This window comes from Apis laboriosa, unplaced genomic scaffold, assembly GCF_014066325.1.
Source record: "Apis laboriosa isolate Shangri-la unplaced genomic scaffold, ASM1406632v1 scaffold34_cov151, whole genome shotgun sequence".
In the NCBI taxonomy this organism is placed as follows: Eukaryota; Metazoa; Arthropoda; class Insecta; order Hymenoptera; family Apidae; genus Apis; species Apis laboriosa.
The window spans coordinates 7,860,853-7,886,669 of NW_025222928.1; the positions used below are offsets into that span (position 1 = coordinate 7,860,853).

Consider the following 25,817-nt stretch of genomic DNA (forward strand, 5'->3'; position numbering starts at 1 on the left):
AATATCTATATCTTATTAAATAGTGAAACACATAGTTGTTTTGAAAGAAAAAAATAATCAAAGTGTATTTAATTCGTTTATCAGATAAAGAAAGTAAATAGCAAAAGAATAAAAATAGGTTAAAAATTGTAGAATCAATGCCATCTTCAGTGTAGCAAATGAATATAAGTAAGAAAAGCAAATAGTAAAAGAAAGATAAATATATTAAAAATTGACAGTATCATCTCTTAAGTGCCAAAAATATCTTTCTAAAAATACTTAAAAGAAATGATCCCTTTTATTATTTGATTTATTTGATTTTATCTTGATTTTGGAGAGATATTTTTAGATGTTTTTGGCATTCAAAAGATGGTACTGATGGTCAATTCTAATTTTACTATCTTTATCCTACTATTTGCTTCCACATTAGTTTCATCTGCGACACTCCATACATGGCGCTAATTTTCATATTTTTATTCTCTTTTTTTCCTATTTTCTCATCATTTATTTGTTTGTTATTTATTTGTTCTGCAAAATTTTTACTCAATTTTGTTTATATATGATCTCAGTTTAATTTAACCGCTTTAAGACAATATATATGTATCATATATGTACAATAAATTAAGTTAAAATCAATCAAATGATATCATGCATAGCCGGCAGTTTATGACATTTATATTAAAAATATAGTTTAAATCTAAAATTATTACAAACTTAATTTAAATTTAATGAACTTTTGATTTTATTTCTGTGTTTACAAAAAAAACGATTACTGATTCATTTAAGTGTATCAAATCAATATTGATATTATAATATCTTTTTTTATATGTTTTTATAAATTATTAATTTCTTGACATTTTTATTCTCAATTTCTTTTTTAAAATTCTTTTAATTTTTTTCAAGTTCATTTGATCGCTCATTTTTTAAATTGTTATTTTATGTATACATCGCAACGAAAGATTTAAAAACTCTTTAAAATCAATGATGAAGCAGTTTTTCGAAAACTTTTTCACTTTTTTATACATATATAAATAGTGCTGAATTTTTTTAAATCTGTGTCTGAAATATATTGCGTATATATCATACCATTAATTGTATGAATTTTATCAATATGTGTACTTTAATAGAAAGAAATTCAAAAACACAGGTATATATAAATATTATATATATTAAACTATTAAAATAATAATTTATATTGAATATTTATTTTTATTATTACAAAAATGTTTTTAATTTTTTATTTGCAATAGATAAATATTTGAAAATTATGTGTAATAATCGTTCCTTTCAAATATAATAGTTATTCTTAATTGTATGGTGAATGAAATTAACTAATTAAATAATTTTTATATGCTTTAGGAAAGTGGCATATGTCAAATAATATTTGAAATGTCAACCAGAATTTTAAAACATTTTTTGAAATGTTCGTTTATCCAATTTCATGTAATATTTGACATATTAATAGATTTAATTTTTGGATTATATTATAAAAATGATATACAAAAAGTTCCTCCAATCAAGAATAACTTAGTACTAATGAGTGCATCAGAATTGGCTGAAAAAATCAGGTATTTAATAAATTTCACTTTTGATATTATATTTATATATAATATCAATTATTTAATATTATTTATTCAATATATTGAAAATTAATTGTATGAAATATAAAGTACAAAATATTCAATTTCTGATTCAAAATATTTTTTATTAAATTTATGAAAATAAAAATATGCAACTAATTAGAATCTTTTTGAATACTTTACATATATACTTTATATAATTTTTGATTAATGATCATTTGATTATTTATTTGATAGTTATAAATGTGCTTAAAAAGATATAAATGTTTATTTACTTATTAAAAAATATTTCATTTTTTTAATCTTATAATTAAATATATCAATTTAACAAATTAATTAATTTAATAAAATCAATTTAAAAGATAAATAAATACAATAAAATCTTAATACAATAAAAACAAATAAATCAATTTAAATGAAGATTAGATAAGATAAAATAAATCAGTTCAAAATTTAATTTAATTGTTAATTTAAGTAATTTAATGTAAGTAATTTAATTGTTATATATATTTAATTAAAAGAACTAATAATTATATTTAATTAAAAGAACTTTGTTGCAAATCTAATATAGATATTAAAGCTAATTAAATTTTAAATTTTTTAATATAAATTTAATATAAAATTAAATTTATTATATAAATGGTTTTATAGAACAAAAAAAATATCATCATTAGAAGTTGTAACGGCATTTATAGAAAGAGCAAAGGAAGTAAATGAAATAATAAATGCAGTTGTTGAAGATAGATATTCTGATGCTTTAGAAGAAGCTAAAGAAATAGACAAACTTTTACAAACATTAGAAAATACTGATTTAATAAAAGAAAAAAAACCATTTTTGGGTGTCCCTTTTACGACAAAAGAAAGCAATGAAGCAAAAGGTAATTTAAATATATTGATAGTTATATCAATATATATTATGAAAAAAACCTAAAAATTTGAAAAGAATTTTTAATTATATTTTTTATTAGATTTTAAATGAGTTATTTATTATTGAATATTGTATTTATTTTTTAATTATTTAGGTATGCTTCATACAATGGGTTTAATAAGTAGACGTAATTTTCGTTCTCAAGAAGATGCAACAGCAATACATCTTATAAAAGATGTTGGTGGAATTTTAATAGCAAAAACAAATATTCCTGAATTAAATTTATGGACTGAATCAAGAAACAATTTATATGGACAAACATGTAATCCATATGATACCACTAGAAATGTTGGTGGAAGTAGTGGTGGAGAAGCAGCAATTACTGCTGCTTGTGGAACTGCATTTTCTGTTGCCAGTGATATTGGTGGTTCTATTAGAATGCCAGCTTTCTTCAATGGAGTATTTGGATTTAAACCAACTGCAGGTTTTTATATTTTATTAACTTACAAATTTCAGATATTACTATGAGATGTTTTCAAAATTATGATATAATTAGAAAAAAAATAATTTAAAAATATAATATAAAATAATATAGAAATATTAACCCTTTGCACTCGTATATATATTCGATAAGGATACCAATCAACTCGGAATTTTTTCGAAAGGCTACTACCCATCAACTCGGAATTTTTTTTCATATCAATCAATCAAAAGGAAAATATTTTTATGCGAACATAACATAAATTAAAATTTCCGGTTTAGTAGAAAAAATTAGCAAATAAACATATTTAATCTGCATCTCACACTTTTGAAATATGAAAATCTATATAATATGTGTATATACTTTTTGATTTTTCAAAATTAAAAAAATAAATAAACCTACTTTTATATTGGAAAGAACACATAGGACACACAGGAATACCAAAAGCTACAATAATGCTGTACTACATAAAATATGAAGGTTCATTATTTTTTTTATTACCAATCTTAATGATATGAAAAATAAAAAAAGACTAAAAAAGTAAAAATGATACAAGTTGTGTAGAAAAAAATTACATTTTATAGTTTTTCATTGTATGGTAACGTTCAAAACAATCCCCAATATGTAATCCTGGTTTCAGAGTACATGTATTGCAAATATATCTTGTTTCATGTCTCCCACCTTTGACTTTTCGGTTAGAACAAACTAAACAGTCCTTTTTCTTTCCCTCATTTTGACGCAAAATGTGCAATTTGCCGTTTAATCGTTCTTCTTTGTCTGACGTTGATGGTCTACCTGGAATTTTTGAATCTTGTCGGTAGTTTGCTGTCAACCCATCTACAAGTTCTCGAACAAACTTCAAATGCGTCATTGGTTGTTTATTTTGGCGATGTTGAGTTATTTTGTATAGCAAATATGCATTTACACTACATAATTCAAGTCCCCAAAAAAATAATTTCCGCCACCATTTCAATGATTTTCTCAAGAAACAATATGGCGCTGAATAGGAGTCGGCTCGATCTACGCCTCCCATATATTTATTGTAATTAATAATTACAATTGGCTTATCTATAACTTGGATATTTCCTCCACGTACTCTTCTATTTATTGGTTGAGTACCTGAAACGTCCCAGCTGCTAAGTATAGTGATGATACGTTTATCTTTCCATGCCAACAATAGCAAATTTTCTGATCTGCAGGCAAATGTATTGTTTTGAGAAAACTTAGGTTTTTTTATTGAATAAGGAATAAACTTTCTATTATTTTGTATAGTTCCTGTTGTGTATATATTTAGCTTTAGCAATTCTTGTGCAAGTGGTAGGCTTGTGTAGTACCTATCTGTATAAATATGGTATCCCTTACTGCCAGGATTGCTATCTAATAAGTCTTGGCACAATTTAAGTACGATTCTTGTACTTATGAGAAGATCAGGCCGTGGTAAATCTTCCGAAGTCAAGCTTCCATAATAGGGAAAAATTGAATATACATACCCTGTATTGGCATCTGCCAGTACATATATTCTTATTCCCCACTTGGTAGGTTTATTTGGATTATATTTCAGGAAACATATTTTGCTTTTGAATCCCACCACTGGCTCATCAACTGAGATTTCTCTTGACGGAACAAAATGTTCTTTGAATTTTTTATCTAAAAGTTCTAAATAATGGCTAACTTTCTGTGTTCGGGCTCTAAGACTTTGGTCGTTTGGATTATTTTTATATAAGTGAAGCATCCAAAATATTTGCATAAATCTTTCTCTTCTAAATATACTACCAAAGAAAGGAATTTTTGAATTGAAATTTTGGGACCAATATTCTTGCAGATTACTAACAGTAATTGTGCCCATATTTAGAATAACTCCAAGAAATGCCATAATTTCTTCTATGGTAACATCAACCCACGTATGCCACGTAGACCGTTTGGACAATATTTTTTTAGCAATTTTATTTCGAGCATAATTATTTGTCTCTTCAACTATTTTTTCGATAAGTTCATCAGAAAAAAAAAGTTTAAAAAAATCTGTAGGTTTTGTGCAGTTATCTGGAATTTGTGGCCCTTCAGTTTTATCGCCGGAAGTGAAATTGATCCTGTATGGCACATTGTCCTGAAGAGTGACGTCCACCCAATGCCCATAATTGTCTCTCCTTTCAGTGGTATACTCATCTTCACTGCTGCTTGAACTCGTTGGTAAAGGAACTGTTCTTCTTTTTTTATTGACTATGATATCACTATCAGTGCTAATATCAATTTCCTCTTCTTCTTCTTCAAAACTGTCTCTGTCGCTATTAACACAGGAATTTATTTCTTCATGGTCATACGAGTCCAAATAAAATTCGTCATCACTACTTTCCAATTCATTTATAATTTCTTTTTGTAAATGTCGTTTGGACATTTTCTATATTGTAAAAAATTTCAAATTATAACACAGATATAAATTAGACATATACTGGAGTATTTACCGCGTGGCGTTCTCTACAAAAGTAATGAAATATTGAAAATTTGTAAATGAGATATATATATATATTATTATTATTAATTATTTATTAAATTGATTATTTATTTTTAAATACTCGTATTACGATAATAAATATGATTAGATAATACAAAACATTTTATTTAAGGACATCATATTTCTTGAAAACATGATTTTAATTAATTATAAATAAATTTAATTAAATGAATATTATGTAATATTATCTGGCTATAATTTGACCCCAAATAATGTAAGATGTCGCCTATATGGCGACAGATGAGTGCAACGGTAAAATATATAATGTCGCCTATATGGCGACATACGAGTGCAATGGTAAAATATATAATGTCGCCTATATGGCGACATATGAGTGCAACGGTAAAATATATAATGTCGCCTATATGGTGACATACGAGTGTAAAGGGTTAAATGAGTTAGAAAATTGCATAAAATACAATTTTTTTGCAATAGAATTCTGTTTTTAAGAAAATTGAATTTGAAAATTTATTCAAACTTTTAGGTAAAATTTATTTTATTTACTCTTAATGTAATTAAATCATTTTTAATTGTTTATATTTAATTATTTCTAGTTATATTTAATAATTTTATAATGCAAGATTTTAAAACATTTCAAAGATGTTATATTTATAATAAACAAAATATTATTCAAATTCTCATAATTCTTTGAAATTTCGAGATTTCTTAAATCTTAATATTATTCAAAATTTCGATATTTTCAAATTGCAAGATACTCTCTGAAATTACATGTAACATTCTTGTTTTCCTGAACATCTCTGATAACAACTTTATATAAATTAATAATATAATGATTAATCATTACTAATTTAAATTACTAAAAATAATTTAATTAATTTTAGGTTTAACACCATTAAAAGGTATTGGACTTCGACAAGAAGATTATCCTAATTCAATGGCAGAAGTAGGTCCAATATGTAAGAAAGCAGAAGATTTAATACCTCTTTTAAAAGTTTTAATTCAAGATAAAATATCATTACTTAATCTTAATGCAGAAGTAGATATAACACAACTTAATATTTTTTACCAAGAAAATTCAGGTGATATAAGAGCAAGTAAAATAAATTATGAAATGAGAACAGCTCTATTAAAAGTTGTGCAACATTTTAAAGAAGTTAATGGATCTATAACAAAAGTAAGTTTATTATATATTATAAAAGTTGTATTATTTCATCAGCATTTGTGATATATATGTGATATAATTTATTGATTTATAATCATTCATTTTAATTATAATTTCATTTATTTTCATACATACATAAATTTATAGTATTTATTATATCATATATTTACATCATATATTTATTATATTATATTTCATATATTACTTTATATTTCATATATTACTTTATGTTTTTTGATTTTAAACAATTTTAATGATATATTTGCATTACAGATAAAAATACCTGGTTCTGAATATAGTTATCGGTTGTGGAGATTTTGGATGACACAAGAAAATATGGATTTCAAATTAAATATAACAAATAGAAAGGTATAAATTTATATATATAAATTTATTATATATAATTTTATAAAGATATATTATATTACATATATACAATGAAAAGAATAGTTAATCAAAAAACTATTAGTTTGCTTGCTATCTAAAATCATATAATGTATATATATATATATATATATATATATAATAACAAAAAAAAATAAATAGAACATATTAAGAATTCTTTTTTTTAGTATCGTACAAGTGCTTTTATAGAAATTTCAAAATTGTTAACTGGAAAGTGTGAATTAACGTTTGCTGCAATTCTGAAATTAATTGATGAAGATTTATTTCCTGTAGAAGATCCTAAATGGGCAATGAATGTTACTACAAATATGAAAAACTATTTGATGGTAAGATTTTACTTAATATAATTTTTTTATTAAGTAATTACAAATTATAAATTTTTCTTAAAATATTTATCATTTGAGATTTATTCACAGAATAATTTTTTCGTTAAATGTAAGAAAAAAATAATCATTTCAATAAATATCTAATATATTTAATTGGATATATTAGATATATTATGCAACAATTTATTAGCAATATATAATTATTTATATTATTTGCATTTTCTTTGATTCTTATAAAATTTTATAAGATTTCCTAAAATCTTAAATAAATCATAATTGATAATAAAAAGATATATAAAGATAATAAATTAATCTTAATTTTAATTTTTAAGTTATAAAAGTTTGATATTAATTATTGATTTATAAAGTTATAAAGTTTGATAGTGTTCTTTTATTTTCAGAGTAAATTAGAACATAATGGGATACTATTTTATCCATCTTCACCTTATTCAGCTGGATATCATTATACAGCTTTTTTAAGACCATATAATTTTGGTTATTGGTGTCTTTTCAATGTTTTGAAATTTCCAGTTTGTCAAGTGCCTCTTGGTATTGATAAGAATGGATTACCTATTGGGGTGCAGGTGAAATTTTGAATAATTGATATTATTGAATAATTGAATTTAAAAAAAAGATTTAATTTTACATGTTTACATGTATAGTAAACTTTGGATGCTTGATAATTTAAAAGATAATTTAAAAGATAATCTTATAATTTTTTTGTTTTAGGTCGTAGCAGCTCCCTATAATGATCATCTATGTTTGGCTGTAGCACGAGAATTAGAGAAAGTATTTGGTGGTTGGGTTCCACCATCTTAATTTATTATAAAATCGATGTTAATTCAATTTAATAATTCAATAATAATTTAATATTATAATAGTAATTATTATCAGATATTATTAATATAAGATTTTTTTTATATATTGTTATTATGATACATTATTATATTTGTTAATATATAAATAGAATAATAATGTTAATAGCATATTTTTATTTTATAACTTTATATAAATATAAATATATAAAATATAATAAATATTATTCAAAATAACATTCATATTAAATATAATGTTAATAAAATATTTAATAATTATAGATATAAAATAATTAATGTTATCATTAAATGCATATATGGATATATTAAAAATTAATAATATATATATTATAATAATATTATTATAATATAATATATATTATTATAATATTATTATAATAATATTATAATAATATATATTAATAATATTAATATATATATTAAAAAGCACAATGCATTCAATGCATAGCGAAATATTAAATTATTTAATGCAATACTAATTGTAATTTTTATTATTATATGATTGCTATTATATAAAATAATATATATATATATATATTATTATTATTACAGATGAATTTTAATTGCTAAATTAAAAATTTATTTTTAAATATTTATTTTTAAATAGAAGTTATGAAAATAAACATAGATTTCAATAAAACATTTTATTTCATGTAAGAAGAAATATTATTTATGTTGTAATAACAATATATTTTTTAATATCACATTTTTATCAGAATGTAGACTACCAATACACATATTAAAAAATTGAAAAATATTAGATAAATTATCAATATTATTATATAATGTAAGTATAAAACTATAACGCCATATTAATGGTTCAATATCAATTGAAGATTCAAGTAATAATAAAAATAAATTTTTAGCTTTATTCCAATTTTTTTTATTTATATATGATTTTATTTCAGAGAGAATTCTATGTCTTGAAAAACTTATTGGATATTGTCTTTCACTCTTCTTATAATAATGTATGATTTTACATTGAGTATCAACATTCTGTAATTTTTTTATCTTTTCCATTTTTATCTTTTTTTTCAATCCATTTTTTTTATTTAACCAAAGTATTTCAATAGCTTGATTCTATAAATAATATATTTTTTTATCATCAATAATTTTAAACTTATATTAGAAAACTTTATTGTTACATACCACTTTTGCTTTTTTTATCTTCTGCATTTTATATTTTATTTTTTATTGGTTAATATAATATAATTTATGTAATTTCAATAAAACAAAAAAGTTTTAAAATTTATATTATATATATATATATATATATATATAATAAATAATGCACATATAATTATACTATTTATATATATTTAATTATATTAATGATTAAAATAATTCTTCAAAAATTTGAAGACATTTTTACAACTTCCATGAGCATTTGACAAGTAGAATATAATAAATAATTTTAATATTAGAAATTCATTTAGGATTAAAAATTATACGTATGTAAAATTGAAATGTTTAGGAATTATTTCAACCGTCATAATAATTTTATTCATAGTCCATTCAATCTAATGAAAAAAACAAATATATCATAAAATTATAAGAAAACATAAATAACCAAAATTATTAATTTTTAGTAATTTTAATAATAGATATAAATCAAAGTATTATTACTGAATTTACTTACTTTCATCATGATTTAAAGCTATAATTACAAATAAAATTATTAATATATTAATACGAAATAGTTGCAAGAACACATCAAATACTAGTGATATACTTTTCTAAAACATACATAATCAAAGATTGATGTATAAAAATATGTACATAACAAAAGTTTTTAAAATTAAAATTTATAAAAAGTTATAAAATATATAATAAAAGCAAAAAAAATTTTTCTGTAATTATTAAATTTGCATTGATATATAATTTTTTAAATTTATCTTTTTATAAACCTGTTTAAAAAATAATAAATTCTCAAAATAATATTATTATTCAGTGACATCTAGCATGATTATACATTTTAAGTATTTGTAACTGTTGTGATCTTTCAATTATAGACATATTTCATGGAATAAATATTTTCAAAATTGTAAATTAAATCTTTTAAAAGTTTAATGAGTTTAGATATTAATTTACACGAAATAAATTAAATTTATAGTATTTTTATATTAAATATTTTTTGTGTGTAGATGATTAATTTTCAAAGCATTAAATGTTTATTGTGAATATTGTCTAAATTTTATGATATAGAATCTGCATTGTGGAACATTAAAAACAGTACATGTATCCACACTTCGGTGTGTGTATATTAGATGCTTTGATAACATCTTCAGTACAAAATAACTATAGTTAAAGCTCTCAGTATTATCAATATAAACTAAAAACAATGAGCTTTAACCGATTTTTAATAATAAATGAGTATTTTTTGTATATATGTGCAATAAACTATTTTTTTTTATCTATAGTATTAGGTGAAAGTGAACCAATATATGATGGTAGATTTCAAATGATAATGACATCTATGGTAAGTATTTAATTCAATTATTTTGTATTAAATAATATATATTTACTCATATATTAATATTCATAATATATATTAGAAACCTGAAAATGCAATACCATCACAAACCAAGGATAACCTTGGTTTTCTACATGCATTTGTAGCATCTTTATCTGTCATCGTTGTTTCTGAGTTGGGAGACAAAACTTTCTTTATTGCTGCTATTATGGCAATGAAACATCCAAGATTGACAGTTTTTATAGGAGCAATTAGTGCTTTAGCTTTAATGACTCTTCTTTCAGGTATTATTAAATATACAATTCTTGTAAAATTTTGTACCATACATGCACATATACACATATACACACAGAATAATACATATGCTATATATACATATATTATATATAGAAAAATTCACTTGAAAAATAAACTTAGCATTTGAAAATAATTAAAAAAATTCATGTAAAATATTCTATTTTATTTTGGTTATGAAATATAATAAACTTCTATATTTTGTATATATTAAATTTTATAAGAATTTGTTGGTATTAAATTTAATAATATTATTATGAGCTTTGATTGTAATTAGCAATGTTTCAGTAATTAATATATATAAATTAAAGAAATATTCATGATATATATATATTATATTTATAAAATGTTAAGAAAATTATTTATTATTTTACTTCAAAAAACAAAATATAATATAATATATAAATATAATATATATATTTATATAACATTTTTTTATTTATTTTTAAATGCTGATTTTTTCTGAAATTTTCAAATTTCAAAAATATTTTTTTCAAATATATGAACAAAATAAATGATATAATGATTATTATAAGTGAATATTTCTTAAATAAAATTAAAATAATTAAATAGAATCATTGCAATTTTTGTGATCTTAAAAAATATTTTAGTACATATATTAATATATATATAATAATATTTTTAAATGATATAATAATAAATGATAAAAAAGAATGTATCATATATATTATAATTATAAATATAATACCTATATAAAATAATAGAAAATTTAATAAAAGAAAACAAAATGAAAAAATTTTTAATAAATAAATTTTCTAATTTCTAATGTTATTTGGTTTGAGATGATTTATAATTGATTTATATTGATATTTATTTATAATTATTTATTTTTATATTAAAATTATAACAATTATGTTTTTTTGATCTTTAGTAATTTTTGGATATGCTGCAACTATAATTCCTAGTGTTTATACATATTATATTTCTACTGCACTTTTTGCTTTATTTGGCTTAAAAATGTTACGAGATGGTTATAAAATGTCTGCAACTGAAGGACAAGAGGAATTAGAAGAAGTACAATCAGACTTAAGAAAGCGAGAAGATGAGGTATGAGTATTAAAAATATAAATAGTTTCAAAGAATTTTTCATTAGATTTTATAGTATAAGTGTTTTGAAACTATTCCTTTAACATTTTTGCAGGAATTAAATAATTTTTAAATATCATCACTTTCAGTATGAAAAAGAAACAGGAAGCACTTTAGTACAAGATCCAGAAACTGGTGTTATAAGGAAAGCAACAAAAATTAGTGCACTGATGCTCCTATCTAGGATATTTCTTCAAGCATTTACGTTAACATTTCTTGCAGAATGGGGTGATCGTTCACAACTTACAACTATTATACTTGCAGCAAGAGAGGTTAATGACATTTATATTTAATATTTGACATTGTAATATTTATAATTTTAGAATCATAGAAAAATTTTGGATATATTTATATTTATATTATATTTATATATACTTATATTTATATAAAAAAAAATATAAAAGATGTATAAAAATTTATTATTTTTAGGATGTTTATGGAGTTGTAATAGGTGGAATATTGGGACACTCATTTTGCACAGGATTGGCAGTATTAGGAGGACGAATGATAGCTCAAAAAATTTCAGTGAGAACAGGTAAAATGCTTTTTTTATATTAAAAAAATATATATTATTATTATCAAAAAAATTTTAGAATCATAAAATCTAGATACATATAAATACAAATCATTAAATATTAACATATAATAAAGAAACAAAAAAAAATAATTAAAAATATTTTTATTATTCTTAGTGACCATAATTGGTGGATTGGTATTTCTACTATTTGCTTTAACAGCACTTTTTATTAGTCCTACGGAAGATGTATGAAAATAATATACAGTATTTATGTAGCTATATGTCATGAAATATATTTTGCTATAAGATAATGTACATATTTTTTCTATTTGTGTACAGACTGTTATGAAATAGTAAAAATCATAATGTACACTAAATTTTATTTCTGAAAAGTACTTATGTATATATTTTGTACATTATGTTTAAAATTATATTGATATAAATAATTAATAATGTGAATAAAATTACTGTAAGATTAAATGATACAATATATCAAACATTAAACAACAATGTATAAATATAGTGTAAAAATAATAAGTAATATTGTTATAAGCTATTTTATTGAATATTTTATGTTAGAATATATATACAATCTACTTACATTACATAAATTTTTCAAGAAATTTTTTAAGACATTTATGTTAAATTACTATTATTATTCTTGTTGTTGTTCTATTGTTATTATTATTACTGTTGCTACTATTATTTTTGTTATTATTATTATTATTATTATTTTGCTAATACTATATTATTTTATGTATATTATGAAAAATTAATGTATTAAATCCACATTTATATATTAGGATTATAAATATCGAAAAACATGATTTTTATGTATAATTAAATTTTAATTAATGTCAAACATGTAATATTTCTTTTATATATAAATATAGAATTAACGATATATATTGATGAGTAGATTTATTTTAAAAGAAGTAACGAAATATATAAATCAGCTGTAAAATAATTGTCATTTTCAAATATTGAGAAATACGAGTATTATAACATGTTCGCAATTATTTTAATAGTTTAACGCATAAAATTCTTGCAATTAGCATTATAACATATATGTGTATATCTATTCAGAAAATCAAGAAATGCTACAGATAATGTTGCACTGATAGTGTAACATTACGTACATTAGGTACAATGATTATTCTTCATGATCTATGTACTATTTACTTATTATTGTATTCTATGTATTATTGTTTCTTAATCCAGTTATTTAAGCACTGCAATCCTGTAAAATATAATTTATTTGTTCATAAATAATAAATATACATATATTTATCAATATTTTTTATATAAAATAAAAAAATAATAGAAATATAAAAATATAGAAAAAAAAAATGTAAATCTGAAAATATATATAATCGTTTTAATTTGAATTTTATTTTACGATGCGTAATTTAATAATTTATAAATATATTTATTATATGCAACATACAGAATGTATAAAGATATAAGTTAAAAGATATAAATTTAAAAGTTTATTATAAAAAAATTACTTGATAAATAATTGATTATTAACATCAATAAAGAAATTAAAAGATTTATTTTATTTTTAAAAATATTTTCTATTATTCATATTCATATTTATTCATATTTATAGATTATGTGTGTGTATGTGTATATATATATATATATGTATATTATGTATATATATATATATACATATATATTATATATATATATCTATATATATTATATATATATATCTATATATATTTTTAAATATGCTTTGCTTCATATTTAATTATATATTTATTATTATAATTTCATCATATTACTTTTAGTGATATATTTTAAGTATACTAAACTTTTTAACTCAACAAGAAAAAAATTATATTATAAAATAAAAAATTATTTCTTTATATATATTTTATATATTTTTTATATATATTTTTTTTAATATAAAATCTTTTTTTAACATTATGAATATTTTATCTTATTTTTTTGAAAATTAAAATATTTAAAAATTATAAAATATTTAATAAACTATGTATTATATTATATTATATATAAATTTTATTATCCTTACTTAATTAATATTAAATGAAGTTAATTCATGTTGGATTTGGCTGACCAGTAGTTCTACATTGTGCTTCAGATGCTCGAAATTTTTCGAGCCTATGTAATGGATCCATTAAGCTTTTTTCTTCAGAACCAGTAGATTCCGCTATTTCTACATTACATAATTACATAATACATATAATAATAACAATATATGATAATTTTAATAATAAATGTATATATTTACCTGTAGAGTATTGATTATTAGTTTGTGTTATAAGATTTTGATTTTTTCGTGCTTGATCAATATCTCTTAATCCTTGTTCTATAAAATCTTGGAAAAATTGATGCGATTTTACCAAAAAAGGTTGTACATCCGCCTCAGGATATTGAAGTTTAAAATCATAAAGCTGCATTAAACCCTATATAAAATAATATCAAAATATATAAATAATAAATAAATAATATAAATAAATATTAATATTAAAAATAAAAAAATGTTAACTATTGGATAATATCTAAAATATTGATAATACATACTTCTTGTGTATGTTCTTTTGATCCAATCTTTTTAAATATTTCAGATAACTGCTGATGTGTGAATTTTGATAAATGTTCTTGAGTTTTTCCAGTGCTACTGGATTTTACAATCGATTTGGGATTACTATTAATTTCATCTGGTTTAAATGTCTATTAAACATTATTATAAGAAATTTAAACTTTATTATACTTTTTATAAGATATTAAATCTTATAAATCTTACAATATCTATCTAATAAACTAACCGTAATTAGTCTGATAAGATAGGAATGCAATTCTGATTCATTTGTATTATTTATTCGTGTTAAGTGACTAAGTATTGTACTGCCTTTTACGCGAGTCATACTATGAAGAATTGTTTTAATTGTACGTAATGGAGTATCAGATTTTCGTTTTTTCCACCATATACTTGGATAATCCTGTAAAAAAAATATATTTTTAAATAATTCGATTATCATGAATAGTATTCATAAAATATGTTTATTTTATTCATAAAAAAATATATTTACCTTAAGGAATCGATGTACTTCTAAAAGAATACTGTCATAATCTAAATCTGCAGCCCAATTAGGAATTGTTTTTACTATTTTCCATAAACACTTCATTACTAATTCTTCATATTTGGATGGAGCAACTGATTCAGCACATCCATGAAGTAATTTTATTAATACACTTATTATTAAAGAAATAAAAAAGAATTAATTAATTTTTTAATTAAATTAATTTGAATAAGAAAATATATTTTTAAATATATATCAGTTAAAATATATATCAATTTTAATATTAATAAACAAAATTTTTTAAATTATTACCATATAATAGTAGTATGATTTGAGTTATCTATTATTTTACAAATAATAATATTAACTATGCGAAGATATGAATCTGCTTGATGTAAATGATTTAATTTGTTCTCTGCTAAAAAACTGATCATTTGATCCACAAGTTCTTTTAAATGTATTAATGGAACATTCTTTCCCAAAATTCCAGTATCATAAAACTATAAACACAATAAATATATTTTATATCTTTTGTTATTTAATACTTATTATATAAAATAATTCTTACCGCTAGTAAAACCATAAATGTATTTCTAAAACCTTTAGGTATATCTGTGCCTCCTTGTTGTAAAGGATAAGTTTGTAAAAGTTTTAATTGCATATTTATTGAGCCAATAAATTTATCTTCTTTTGATTGCAAACTCAAAATTTGGTGAGATTTTATCAACTATAAAATAATTAAAGATTATAAATGTGATAATTTATATAAAAATATAAAAAATATAAAAAAATATAAATATAAAAATATATATTTTAAATACGAACATTATCTATGCTATTCATTGATTGTATTGCAACAGCTAAATCTAAACTAGCCATTGCAAGAATTTTACGTTCGAGACTGTCTTCTTTACTTATATTAGTAGTATTCAATTGCTGTTGTGCCATTGATGCAGATTTTGATACTAACAATTTTGGAGGAGATAGAGGAATTACTCTGAAAAAATTTAACATATCAAAATCTAACATTTCTAATAATTTATTTTATTTATCATTTAAAAATAATATTAATTTTTTTAGATTATATCATTTATTTTTATAGTTTTCAACAATAATATGAAATTAATTAATCTTCATTTTTAATATAAAAATACAAAATAATTGCGAATTATATTTTTTATTTTTTTAAAGTAGAAAATGTAAATAATTATAAAAAAAAGTAAATACTTACGGTACTTTATGTAAATTTATTGTGTTGGGATTTTCATCTAAATCTGTTAAATTAATTTCTTGAAGAACAGGATTACAATATTTTACTGGTGCATTTAACTCAATTTTTCGTAAAAAATCCATATCAAGTCCAAATGGACCTGAAACTTTTGGTTGTGTTGATGTTGGAGAATTTCTAAAAATGAAAATTATATAAATGTTATGTAAAATTTTATTAATAATAATATTATTTATTACACATAATTTTAATTTAACATTACTATACTAAATTATCTCATCACCTTAATATTGAACCAATTTCAAACTACAAAATTTAAAACATCAAATGCTATTATTTAAATGAAATTATTTTTATAAAATTAATGAGATCATTATTTTCATAAAATATTAAATTTAAAAAGAAAAAATAAATATATATATATGTAATAATCAATTAAAAAAAAAAATTTACACTACTAAATTAAAAACATAATAGATTAAACATGCATTTTTTTGTTATTTCCAAAATACACCCGCCACCACATAGCATATTGAAAACAAATCACAAGAAGCACAAACGTTTTAGTATCATCTTCATGATGATTTGGAGATGAAATATTTATTTCTGATGATATGTTTGAAAGAGGTTCATTAGTTTCATAAGATTCTGTTGTTATATGTTCTGTTGTTACAATCTCTGTTGCCCTGGAAAATTATTAAAAGCAAATTCATTCAAATAATTTATTCAAATGAATAAAAAAAATAAAATAATTATAAAAAATATATTAAAATTGATATATTTAATATTAGTAATATAATAATGATATTGAAAACAATTAAATGTATAATATAATATATATACAATCTAAAAATTGTAATATATAAAATATATAATTTTATAATAACTATTCATAAAAATTTTAAAGCAAAAATATGTAATATATATATATTAAACTTACAATTCATTTGATTGAGATGGTTCAGAAGGCTGAGGTTCAAGTATTTCTTCTTCGTTTTCTTCTTCAAATTCTACTTTAATGTCTTCATTAGAAGGAATAGGTGTTGCATTTGAAGGTGCAGAAAGTCTATTGGTAGAAGCCGATTTATGAGGTGCTGGATAATTTTTAGCAGCTCTTTTAATACGTTCATCTAATAAAGATTGATCTTTTTCAGATATCTAAAAATCAAAATTAAATCATAAAAAATTATAATTATATACAACAATAAGATAAATATCAGTTAAAAAATGATTACCTGACCAATGAGCTTATATATTCGTTCTCCTTGAAGAAAATATGCTTGAACAATACAATTTAAAGCAGCATTTCTAACAGAATTATCACGATCTGCTATTTGTTTTGCAATTTCTTTTAGTGCTACAGATGTAGATGGTTGACAAACAGATAATCCATAATTTTCAATAAGAGAACCAAGTTGATCTAAACATTCTACAAATATAATTTATTTAGTATTTATTTAGTATTATTTATATTTTTTTTTATTTATTATTTACCTGTTCTTTGTCGAGCATTTTTAGATTTTAAGCCTTCCATTACATAAGAAAATAATTTGCTTACTGGATATACTAATGCTATTTGTTTAAATAATGCACGTACTCCATTACGTACTGCATCTTTTGGATCACCAATCTAAATAAATATTATATATATATAGAGATAAATATGTTAATAAACAAATAATAAAATAATAATATTATCGAAATAATAAAATATGAAATAATTTACTTTAATAATAAGATATGGAATAAATGATGCAGCTTCGTTTTCAAACATATGATATTGGTTTTCTATTAATAAATTAAATACCATTCGTAAATATTCTAAACCTTTTAATAATACTGAAGGATTAGTATCAAAGAATCTCAATGTCAACCATTTAAGTATAAGATCTAAATTCGAAACCAATGCTTTGCTATTATCAGGCAAATCCTAGAATTATATTAAATATTATTACAAATATAAAAAATATTATAATAGAAAGTTTATATTTATAATAATTTAATGAAAGATTTAATATAATAAGTATATAATAAAATATAATAAAATAATTACCTCAGTTAATGCCTCAATTGCCTTAAGATGATATCGAAAATCTGAATGAAACATATTTGCTAATAAAGTTTTATTCACATTTGCAGCAGTCATAAGTTCTTTTAAAAGTTCAACAAATTCTTCCCTCGGTGTTGTAAAGTTCCATTTCAAAACTTTTAATTTTTGTTCATCAATTAATCTTTGATGTTTTAAATTATTAATAGCCAATAAAGGACTAGTATCTATATCATCATCTTTTTTACGAGCACTACTAGGTTTTGATCTTGATTGATTTTGTTTAGGTTTTACTACTGCTTTTGCAGCTTTCAAAGCTCCAGCACTTTTAACAATTTTCTGATTATTTTCTTTTGGTGCTTGTTTTTTCGGCAAAGGTTTGATAGGCAAATTTGGTCGACATTTATCTAATGCAGCAAGTACTACAGTTCGTGATCCTGGTTTTAGCTTTTCTGTATTTCTAGCCATTACTTCATAAGATAGATGAATCATAAATCCTAAAACTGCTTCTTGAGCATTTTTCCGCACATCAGAATTACGATCCTCTAAATTATTGTACAAATATGGAAGACATACAAGAAGTTCTTCTTTTGCTATTTGTTTTACAGGAATCAATGGTAATTTTTGTGCTAACCAATTCCAAACTTCAGCTCTAAGTATTGGAGATCCAGATTTCAAAGCATCTCCAATCATTTCACCATCAAAAAATTCTTTGTAACCACATTGATCTCCCCATGTATTTATGCAAGAAATAGCTGCAGTTCTAATCCAATTTTTATTATCTCCTAAACATTGTACAAAGCCAGGGAAAAGAACTCGAATATGTTGTTTTGCTGAAGAACCCATTGCAACAGCTAAAGCTTGACATATGCCTAAAGTTGATTGAGCTATTTTACTATTGCTATCAACTAAACGTAGTGCCAAACCTTGAGGTAAATCACCAATAGAACTTTTTATAAATTTTGCTTCAGATATAATAGTATTTATTTTTTGTAAACCTTCATTTCGTATCTAATTTAAATAAAAATTATTTAGATTATAAAATAATTATACATTATAAAATATAATATCTACCTTCCAATTTTTATCAGATAATTCATTAAGAAGTCCTTCTGTAATTTGATTACTAATATCAACACGTGGAATAAGATTATTAATATCAATTTCACTGTTACTACTAGATTTTTTATCAATTTCTATATCATCATCATCATCGCTTATTTTATCTTTTTTGTTCTTTATTCCACGAATTGGTATAGGTGGTGTCTCACCATTATGCTAAAATATAATTTACATTATTAAATATAAAATATAAAAATATAATATTATTATTATTATTATAAATATAATATTAATTTAAATAAAATAATATTATATAATATATATTATATATTAGAGCAAATAATAATTTATTATAGATTTACCTTTTCACATTCTTGTTCAATTTGTTGACGCAAAACTGGTTTTTCATTTTCAAAAAATATGAGTAATGGTTTGCCCATAAATAAATATAATATACCTAATAATGTAATTGCTGAAGTTCGAACACCAGGATTTGTTGCTGCAACTGCTTTTTTTATATTTTCCATTAAAGATTTAACATTGATACTAAAACATGCAACATATATATACATTAAATTTTATTACTATATTTTACTCTGTGTGTGTGTGTGTGTATGTTAAATAAATATATTATTTATAAAAAAATATTATATTAAATAAATTATTACTTACACACAACCAAATTCTATGAGACCTCGACATAACAATGCTAATGTTTCTTGTTGAACTTTAGGATTCTTTTGATTAAAAGCAAATGTTATTACTTCATGTGCTACATATTCTAAACTTGTTGCTTCTGCTATAGTTAAAAGAGTTTCACCAGCAACTGCACTGTTTTTTGCATCTCCTAATTTTTCAGTTATATCCATAATACAATATTCACAAATAGTACTATAAAAAAATATAAATATATTCTATGCAGGAAGAATATAATACATAAAGTATAATATATAGAATATATAGAATAAAGAAAACATAATGTATAAATTTTAATAAATATAATAATAATATACAAATTATCTTACGTTGAAAATGGAAAATTTTCTGCCAAAAACTTTACTATTTCTAGTCGTAATTTTAAAACTTGAAAATTTGTATCTTTAAAACCTGGTTTTTTTGCTAAAGTTCGTACAATAACTTGTATAGGTATTTCCGTTGAATCTATTTGTTTTACAAACTAAAACAATATTACATTTCATGTTAATTAATATTTTTTACAAAAGTATAAATCTATTATTAAATAAATTATATAAATATTTCAAGTACCTCTAATAGTTGTTCAACTGCAGCTAATCGAGCTTTCCAATTACTATCAATAAGTCCAGTAAGAATATCACCTGGTAGTAATTGAAGAGCTAGTTCTTCTATCTCTTCAGCACTATAATTTTTTTCTATTTGAATTTTAGTAGCAGATGACTTTTTAGAAATAGCTGAAATAAATAATAAAGATTAAATTATACTTATTAAAATCGTAAACTTTATTTATCATATTTGTTTACCTAAATTAGTTAAAGACGAAGTAGATGGTTTTTTAGAAGGAAGTTTTTTAATTGTATTATTATTAAGTTTTTTTGTAGTTTTTGATTCTGATTCTTTAATTTTTTCTATCGATTCAATTTTATTTGGTGCAGTATTTGGTCTTTCTGTGCTCACTTTTGATGTATTAGGAATTTTAACGTGTATTACAGCTTTTTCTGCACATTCTTTTATCTAACAAAAGAACATAAATATAAAGCAATAAAATTTAAATAAAAAATCTAATTATTTTTTCTATAATTGAAAAATTTGTTATAATAAATTTTCTAAATTAACCTTAGTCATTTTTAAATTATCTATATCCGTAAGAAATGGCATCATAGATTTTTCACCAATTAATTTCATGGCTGTACCAAGGGCCTCTGCAGAACTATCTCGTACAGTTGGATCTAAAATAATTAAATTTAAAAATTATAAATATAAATAAACATTAATGAAATATTGATTTCAAAATATACCTGGTTCATTTAAAGTTTTTAAGAGTACAGCAGTATAAGCTTTTAATAATTTTTTATTTAAAGTTGGTGGTGGTGTGCGAGAGAAACATCTTGCTAAATAAATAGCAGTTTCGGCTTTTACCGCAGGATTTTTGTTTTCCAATGCCGCAAGTGTATCTTCTAATATAACATCAATAGAAACCTAATAGATATATAAAATATATTATTAATCAATCTTACAAGATATTATATATATTATTAATCAATCTTATATAGAATATAAATATGAGACATTTGAATTATAAATATTATACAAATTAAACATTATATATTATACAAATAAAAAACACATATTATACAAATAAAAAATACATTGCATATGAATTAGACAAAACTATTATAAATAAATTTTTAAAACAGTAATAAAATTAAATCTATATAAAATTCGATATATCAGCATCAGACGTTAGATGATATAATACTTATAATGTTTATATTATGTTTTATATTTTTATTGTAATTCTTTAATAAAAACATTTATGGATATTTTGTTGTATGACATTTTAGTTTTATTTAAAATGTATTGTAGAATATTAGAATAAATTTGGATATATTTATACTTACACTAAGAAAAATAGCATCAGCAGCTTCTCTGAGTGCTTGTACAACATTTTGCTTCTTTTCACGAAATTTTTCCAAAATTGATGAAAGACAAGCTATTGCATAAGGTTGAAATCGTTTCTTAAGACCAGCTGCTAATCCTGCCAAACATTTTCCAGCCAATGCAACTACTAATACATTAGTATCTTTGGATATAATCTGTTTATAATATTTAAAAATAAACAAAATAATATTTAATATATTAATAATAATATAATAGTAGTAGAGAGTAATAAAATAGATGCATACTTTTTTCAAAGCTCTTACTAAATCTCCATAATCACCATTTTCCAATTTAGGATGTTTTACCAAAGCATCTAAAACTTCTAAAGCTTCTTTTCGTTCTTGCCATTTTTTAGCTTCAAGTTTTTCATAAAAATCTTTTGGAAGTTTAGAAAGTATATCAATAGGTTCTAACAATTCATAAGGATCAATTTCCGGAACACAACCACCATCACCATCATCTTTGCCTTCTTAAATATAAAAATTTTCAATTAAAAATAGAAATATTAAAATTACATATATAAGATTATAATTTTTAGATTATTTACCTTCACCGATATCACTTGTTGAATCTGTAATACATATTGCTTTTGGTTTTTGCGATTTTAAAAATCGAATAGGTACAACTTTTTCTTCTTTTAAATTATTAAATTCTGCTTCCAATTCTGTAATTTGCACTGGTTTTAATGTATTCAATTGTTGCTTTAAAGGAGCACCTATCCATCTAAATATTGTAAAATAAATGAATTTTTGTTACCACATATTATACAATATATAATAATAAATAAAAATAAATAAAATTAAAATACCTATAAATTTCAACAACCATGAATTTTCCTTCTTCCCTAACAGTTTTATCTCTATCTTCAAGAAAACCAGGTATTTTCTTTATTAAAGGCTTTATATTAATCACTTTTGGTCCAAATTGCCTAAAAAATAAAAAAAAACAAATGGATTATTAGTTATATTGAACTAATTTTTTTCATATGTTACTAATAAAATATATTATTTAAATTACCTTAAAGCCAATGTTAAAGTTGAAATACATGCAGCTACAATTTTTGGATTCTTTGCTTCTGTTCCTTTTAGTAATTCTTCTTGTACAGCTTCATGTTTTTCAATTTCTATATACATCAGTGTTATTTGTACTGCCAATTCTTTTGTTTTGACTTTAGGAGCAGCAATACATTTAGTAACTATTCCATTCATAACTTCCCCCACAGTTCTATAAAATTACGATTTGTATAATTTTATTAAAAGTATCAAAATATATATATTTTAATATACACAAAAATATATTAAAAAGCTTTCTGATATGACATTTTATAAAATAATAGAGAATAAATAGAACAATAAATTATATATTTATGTATATATGTATTTAATTTAAAAATACATACTTTCCTGCTACTGCAGCATTTTCAATGAAAGCTAATGCTGCTTCTAATCCTTTTTCTTGAGCAGCTGCATTGCTATCTATCACAAACTTTTTGATATATCCTAAAAATTTGTTCCACTCTGGAGACTTTTCATCATCAATACATTGGAATGTATTTACACATTCTTTATATCCATGCAAACGTGCTCGCCATAACTATATGTAAATAATATTAATATTAAAAAAATGAATCAAAAAATCTTTATTAAAATTTTTTTAAAATTTTTATTAAAGTAAATATTAAATTATATCAAGAATTACATTACCTTATGCACGCATCTTTCCTCTAATGGTAGTTTAATATATTCTGTATCTTGTTCCATTATTTTAAAATCTACAAAGAGAATATCTACATTTTTTTAATTTTATTTTTTTTTAATCTAATCTTTTAATTTAATTAAATCTATTTTCAATATTTTATAAATACAATTATATATTTTATCAAAAATATTAATAATAAAATTATTTGCAATGAATATTATATAATTTTTTTATAAATAATAATTAATATAATTTTATACAACTTTTAAAGAATATATAGAATATTCAGATTCAATTTTATTTAACTTATGATTGCAGAAATTAGAATAAAATATATATTACACATAATCAATATGTGAAATAGACTTTCAATAGACAATATTTTTAAAAAATAAAATACATTTTATAACTACAGCAATTTCTGTTGATATATAAATATATTTTAGTAAATATTTTATTCTTATTTATAAATACGAAATAGAAAAATAATAATAATAATAATAATTATAATAATAATAATAAATTGAATTACTCAAGTCTTAATATTAACATATAAAATAGAGAAATTAAAAGTTATAATCTTATTTATATATTGATTATATTTTTCGTAAAATATTTAAAATAATTAAATTTTATATATAAAAATTAAAATTATAACTCAAAGATATCGTTTGCTGTAAATAAATTTATTGCACAATAATATATTTTAATTTCAATAATTTATATATTTCATACATAACGAAGAAAATATTAATTTATCTTTATATATCATATTTTATATTAATAAAATAAATCACAAAATATAAGAAATTTTGTTTTTTATAAGAGATATACAACAAAGAGTATTCTTCGTAAGGATTCGTCATTAAAAATTCGGACCTACCTTATAAAACGAAGATATAGGAGAATATCTTTTGACAGAACGTTCTTAGAAAAATGTTGATTCAGTTCATTCGAAATATTCACGTAACCAAACTGTAAGGTCTGTTATGACCTTTCAGTGGCCGTTGAATCGTTTACATTTAATTTTCAAATGTAAGTTCTCTTTACAACCGTCAAGCTAAAAGCAAACAAAAAGACAACTATATCTTTCGAAACTACGAATTTCTGAACCCGGTCAATGTTGCAGTTTGCTACTTTCGTCGATAGATGGTACTAAAAGCCAATTTCTTTTGTTCTTCATCTTATGCTTCATTCTTTTAACCTTGTTTTGCAATATAAAAATTCTTTAATTTCACATATTTTTATCAAATAGTCCTAAATGATCATATATTGAGATTTACAATTTAGTGTTTTTTTCTTTTATTTTTAATTCCATTAAAAAAAATTAAAATATTTTAGTAATATATAATTACAAATATAATATAAATAATAATATTTATTAAATAATATTAAAATTTTTTTAATTGTATATTATATATACAATAATACATTCTTCAAAATATATATGTATTTAATTTTATTTTGCATTATTGACTTGTAAATTCACTCAATATAAAAATAGTTACAATGTTTTTTATTATATATTGTTTTTATTATATTATTATATTATTATATTTTATTCTTACAATTTATAAACATTTAACAATATAAA

At 21.4% G+C, this 25,817-nt stretch overlaps 5 protein-coding genes across 6 annotated transcripts; 2 read left to right on the forward strand and 3 right to left on the reverse strand.

The window, feature by feature from the left end:
- The first annotated feature begins 8 nt into the window (after positions 1 to 8).
- LOC122714661 (fatty-acid amide hydrolase 2-A-like) lies at positions 9 to 8,119 on the forward strand. 2 transcript variants are annotated; one of them, XM_043936193.1, is made up of 10 exons: positions 9 to 168; positions 883 to 1,126; positions 1,339 to 1,547; positions 2,211 to 2,437; positions 2,582 to 2,911; positions 6,260 to 6,552; positions 6,814 to 6,909; positions 7,113 to 7,271; positions 7,673 to 7,855; positions 8,001 to 8,119. In XM_043936193.1, the coding sequence occupies exons 2-10, from the start codon at positions 1,076 to 1,078 to the stop codon at positions 8,088 to 8,090; spliced, it is 1,638 nt and encodes a 545-aa protein (XP_043792128.1). In that variant the 5' UTR covers positions 9 to 168; positions 883 to 1,075; the 3' UTR covers positions 8,091 to 8,119. The 2 variants fall into 2 exon arrangements, with proteins under 2 accessions (XP_043792128.1, XP_043792129.1); XM_043936194.1 differs by having other exon boundaries at positions 1,015 to 1,126.
- Positions 3,243 to 5,373, reverse strand: LOC122714660 (piggyBac transposable element-derived protein 4). The gene has a single exon (XM_043936192.1). It carries the CDS (start codon positions 5,298 to 5,300, stop codon positions 3,480 to 3,482), a length of 1,821 nt encoding a protein of 606 aa, XP_043792127.1. The 5' UTR covers positions 5,301 to 5,373; the 3' UTR covers positions 3,243 to 3,479.
- Positions 8,120 to 8,773: 654 nt separating the features above from the next.
- On the reverse strand, positions 8,774 to 9,295 carry LOC122715122. The gene is made up of 2 exons (XM_043937044.1): positions 9,257 to 9,295; positions 8,774 to 9,187 (listed from the first exon to the last, which is right to left on the reverse strand). Exons 1-2 carry the CDS (start codon positions 9,281 to 9,283, stop codon positions 8,774 to 8,776), a joined length of 441 nt encoding a protein of 146 aa, XP_043792979.1. The 5' UTR covers positions 9,284 to 9,295.
- Positions 9,296 to 10,197: 902 nt separating this feature from the next.
- On the forward strand, positions 10,198 to 12,870 carry LOC122714943 (transmembrane protein 165). Its single transcript, XM_043936750.1, has 6 exons — positions 10,198 to 10,586; positions 10,663 to 10,864; positions 11,767 to 11,942; positions 12,071 to 12,253; positions 12,411 to 12,516; positions 12,674 to 12,870. Exons 1-6 carry the CDS (start codon positions 10,449 to 10,451, stop codon positions 12,748 to 12,750), a joined length of 882 nt encoding a protein of 293 aa, XP_043792685.1. The 5' UTR covers positions 10,198 to 10,448; the 3' UTR covers positions 12,751 to 12,870.
- Positions 12,871 to 13,386: 516 nt separating this feature from the next.
- LOC122715315 (protein mini spindles) lies at positions 13,387 to 25,322 on the reverse strand. Its single transcript, XM_043937407.1, has 31 exons — positions 25,107 to 25,322; positions 24,229 to 24,296; positions 23,925 to 24,118; positions 23,543 to 23,749; positions 23,334 to 23,453; positions 23,073 to 23,248; positions 22,771 to 22,994; positions 22,486 to 22,680; positions 21,883 to 22,063; positions 21,701 to 21,813; positions 21,388 to 21,598; positions 21,155 to 21,318; positions 20,914 to 21,065; positions 20,561 to 20,779; positions 20,251 to 20,434; positions 19,901 to 20,104; positions 18,833 to 19,837; positions 18,506 to 18,709; positions 18,274 to 18,409; positions 18,015 to 18,208; positions 17,720 to 17,937; positions 16,783 to 16,956; positions 16,377 to 16,548; positions 16,120 to 16,278; positions 15,864 to 16,051; positions 15,561 to 15,723; positions 15,297 to 15,470; positions 15,052 to 15,201; positions 14,759 to 14,933; positions 14,540 to 14,683; positions 13,387 to 13,738 (listed from the first exon to the last, which is right to left on the reverse strand). Exons 2-30 carry the CDS (start codon positions 24,283 to 24,285, stop codon positions 14,565 to 14,567), a joined length of 5,832 nt encoding a protein of 1,943 aa, XP_043793342.1. The 5' UTR covers positions 24,286 to 24,296; positions 25,107 to 25,322; the 3' UTR covers positions 13,387 to 13,738; positions 14,540 to 14,564.
- Between the last annotated feature and the right edge of the window lie 495 nt (positions 25,323 to 25,817).

What these genes read in the sequence shown, in the direction of transcription:
- LOC122715315 (XM_043937407.1), bottom strand. Translation starts at nt 24,285, where the DNA reads ATGGAACAAGATACAGAATATATTAAACTACCATTAGAGGAAAGATGC. An exon ending in CCATCTCAATCAAATGAATT is followed by an intron (nt 16,957 to 17,719) that starts GTAAGTTTAATA and finishes TTTCATTTTTAG; the next exon opens with AAATTCTCCAACATCAACAC. An exon ending in ATAAATTTACATAAAGTACC is followed by an intron (nt 16,549 to 16,782) that starts GTAAGTATTTAC and finishes AAATTTTTTCAG; the next exon opens with AGTAATTCCTCTATCTCCTC.
- LOC122714943 (XM_043936750.1), top strand. Translation starts at nt 10,449, where the DNA reads ATGAGCTTTAACCGATTTTTAATAATAAATGAGTATTTTTTGTATATA. An exon ending in AAATGATAATGACATCTATG is followed by an intron (nt 10,587 to 10,662) that starts GTAAGTATTTAA and finishes AATATATATTAG; the next exon opens with AAACCTGAAAATGCAATACC. An exon ending in AAAAATTTCAGTGAGAACAG is followed by an intron (nt 12,517 to 12,673) that starts GTAAAATGCTTT and finishes TATTATTCTTAG; the next exon opens with TGACCATAATTGGTGGATTG.
- LOC122714661 (XM_043936193.1), top strand. Translation starts at nt 1,076, where the DNA reads ATGAATTTTATCAATATGTGTACTTTAATAGAAAGAAATTCAAAAACA. An exon ending in AAAGAAATTCAAAAACACAG is followed by an intron (nt 1,127 to 1,338) that starts GTATATATAAAT and finishes TATATGCTTTAG; the next exon opens with GAAAGTGGCATATGTCAAAT. An exon ending in AGAAAGCAATGAAGCAAAAG is followed by an intron (nt 2,438 to 2,581) that starts GTAATTTAAATA and finishes TTAATTATTTAG; the next exon opens with GTATGCTTCATACAATGGGT.
- LOC122714660 (XM_043936192.1), bottom strand. Translation starts at nt 5,300, where the DNA reads ATGTCCAAACGACATTTACAAAAAGAAATTATAAATGAATTGGAAAGT.
- LOC122715122 (XM_043937044.1), bottom strand. Translation starts at nt 9,283, where the DNA reads ATGCAGAAGATAAAAAAAGCAAAAGTG. An exon ending in AGATAAAAAAAGCAAAAGTG is followed by an intron (nt 9,188 to 9,256) that starts GTATGTAACAAT and finishes TATTATTTATAG; the next exon opens with AATCAAGCTATTGAAATACT.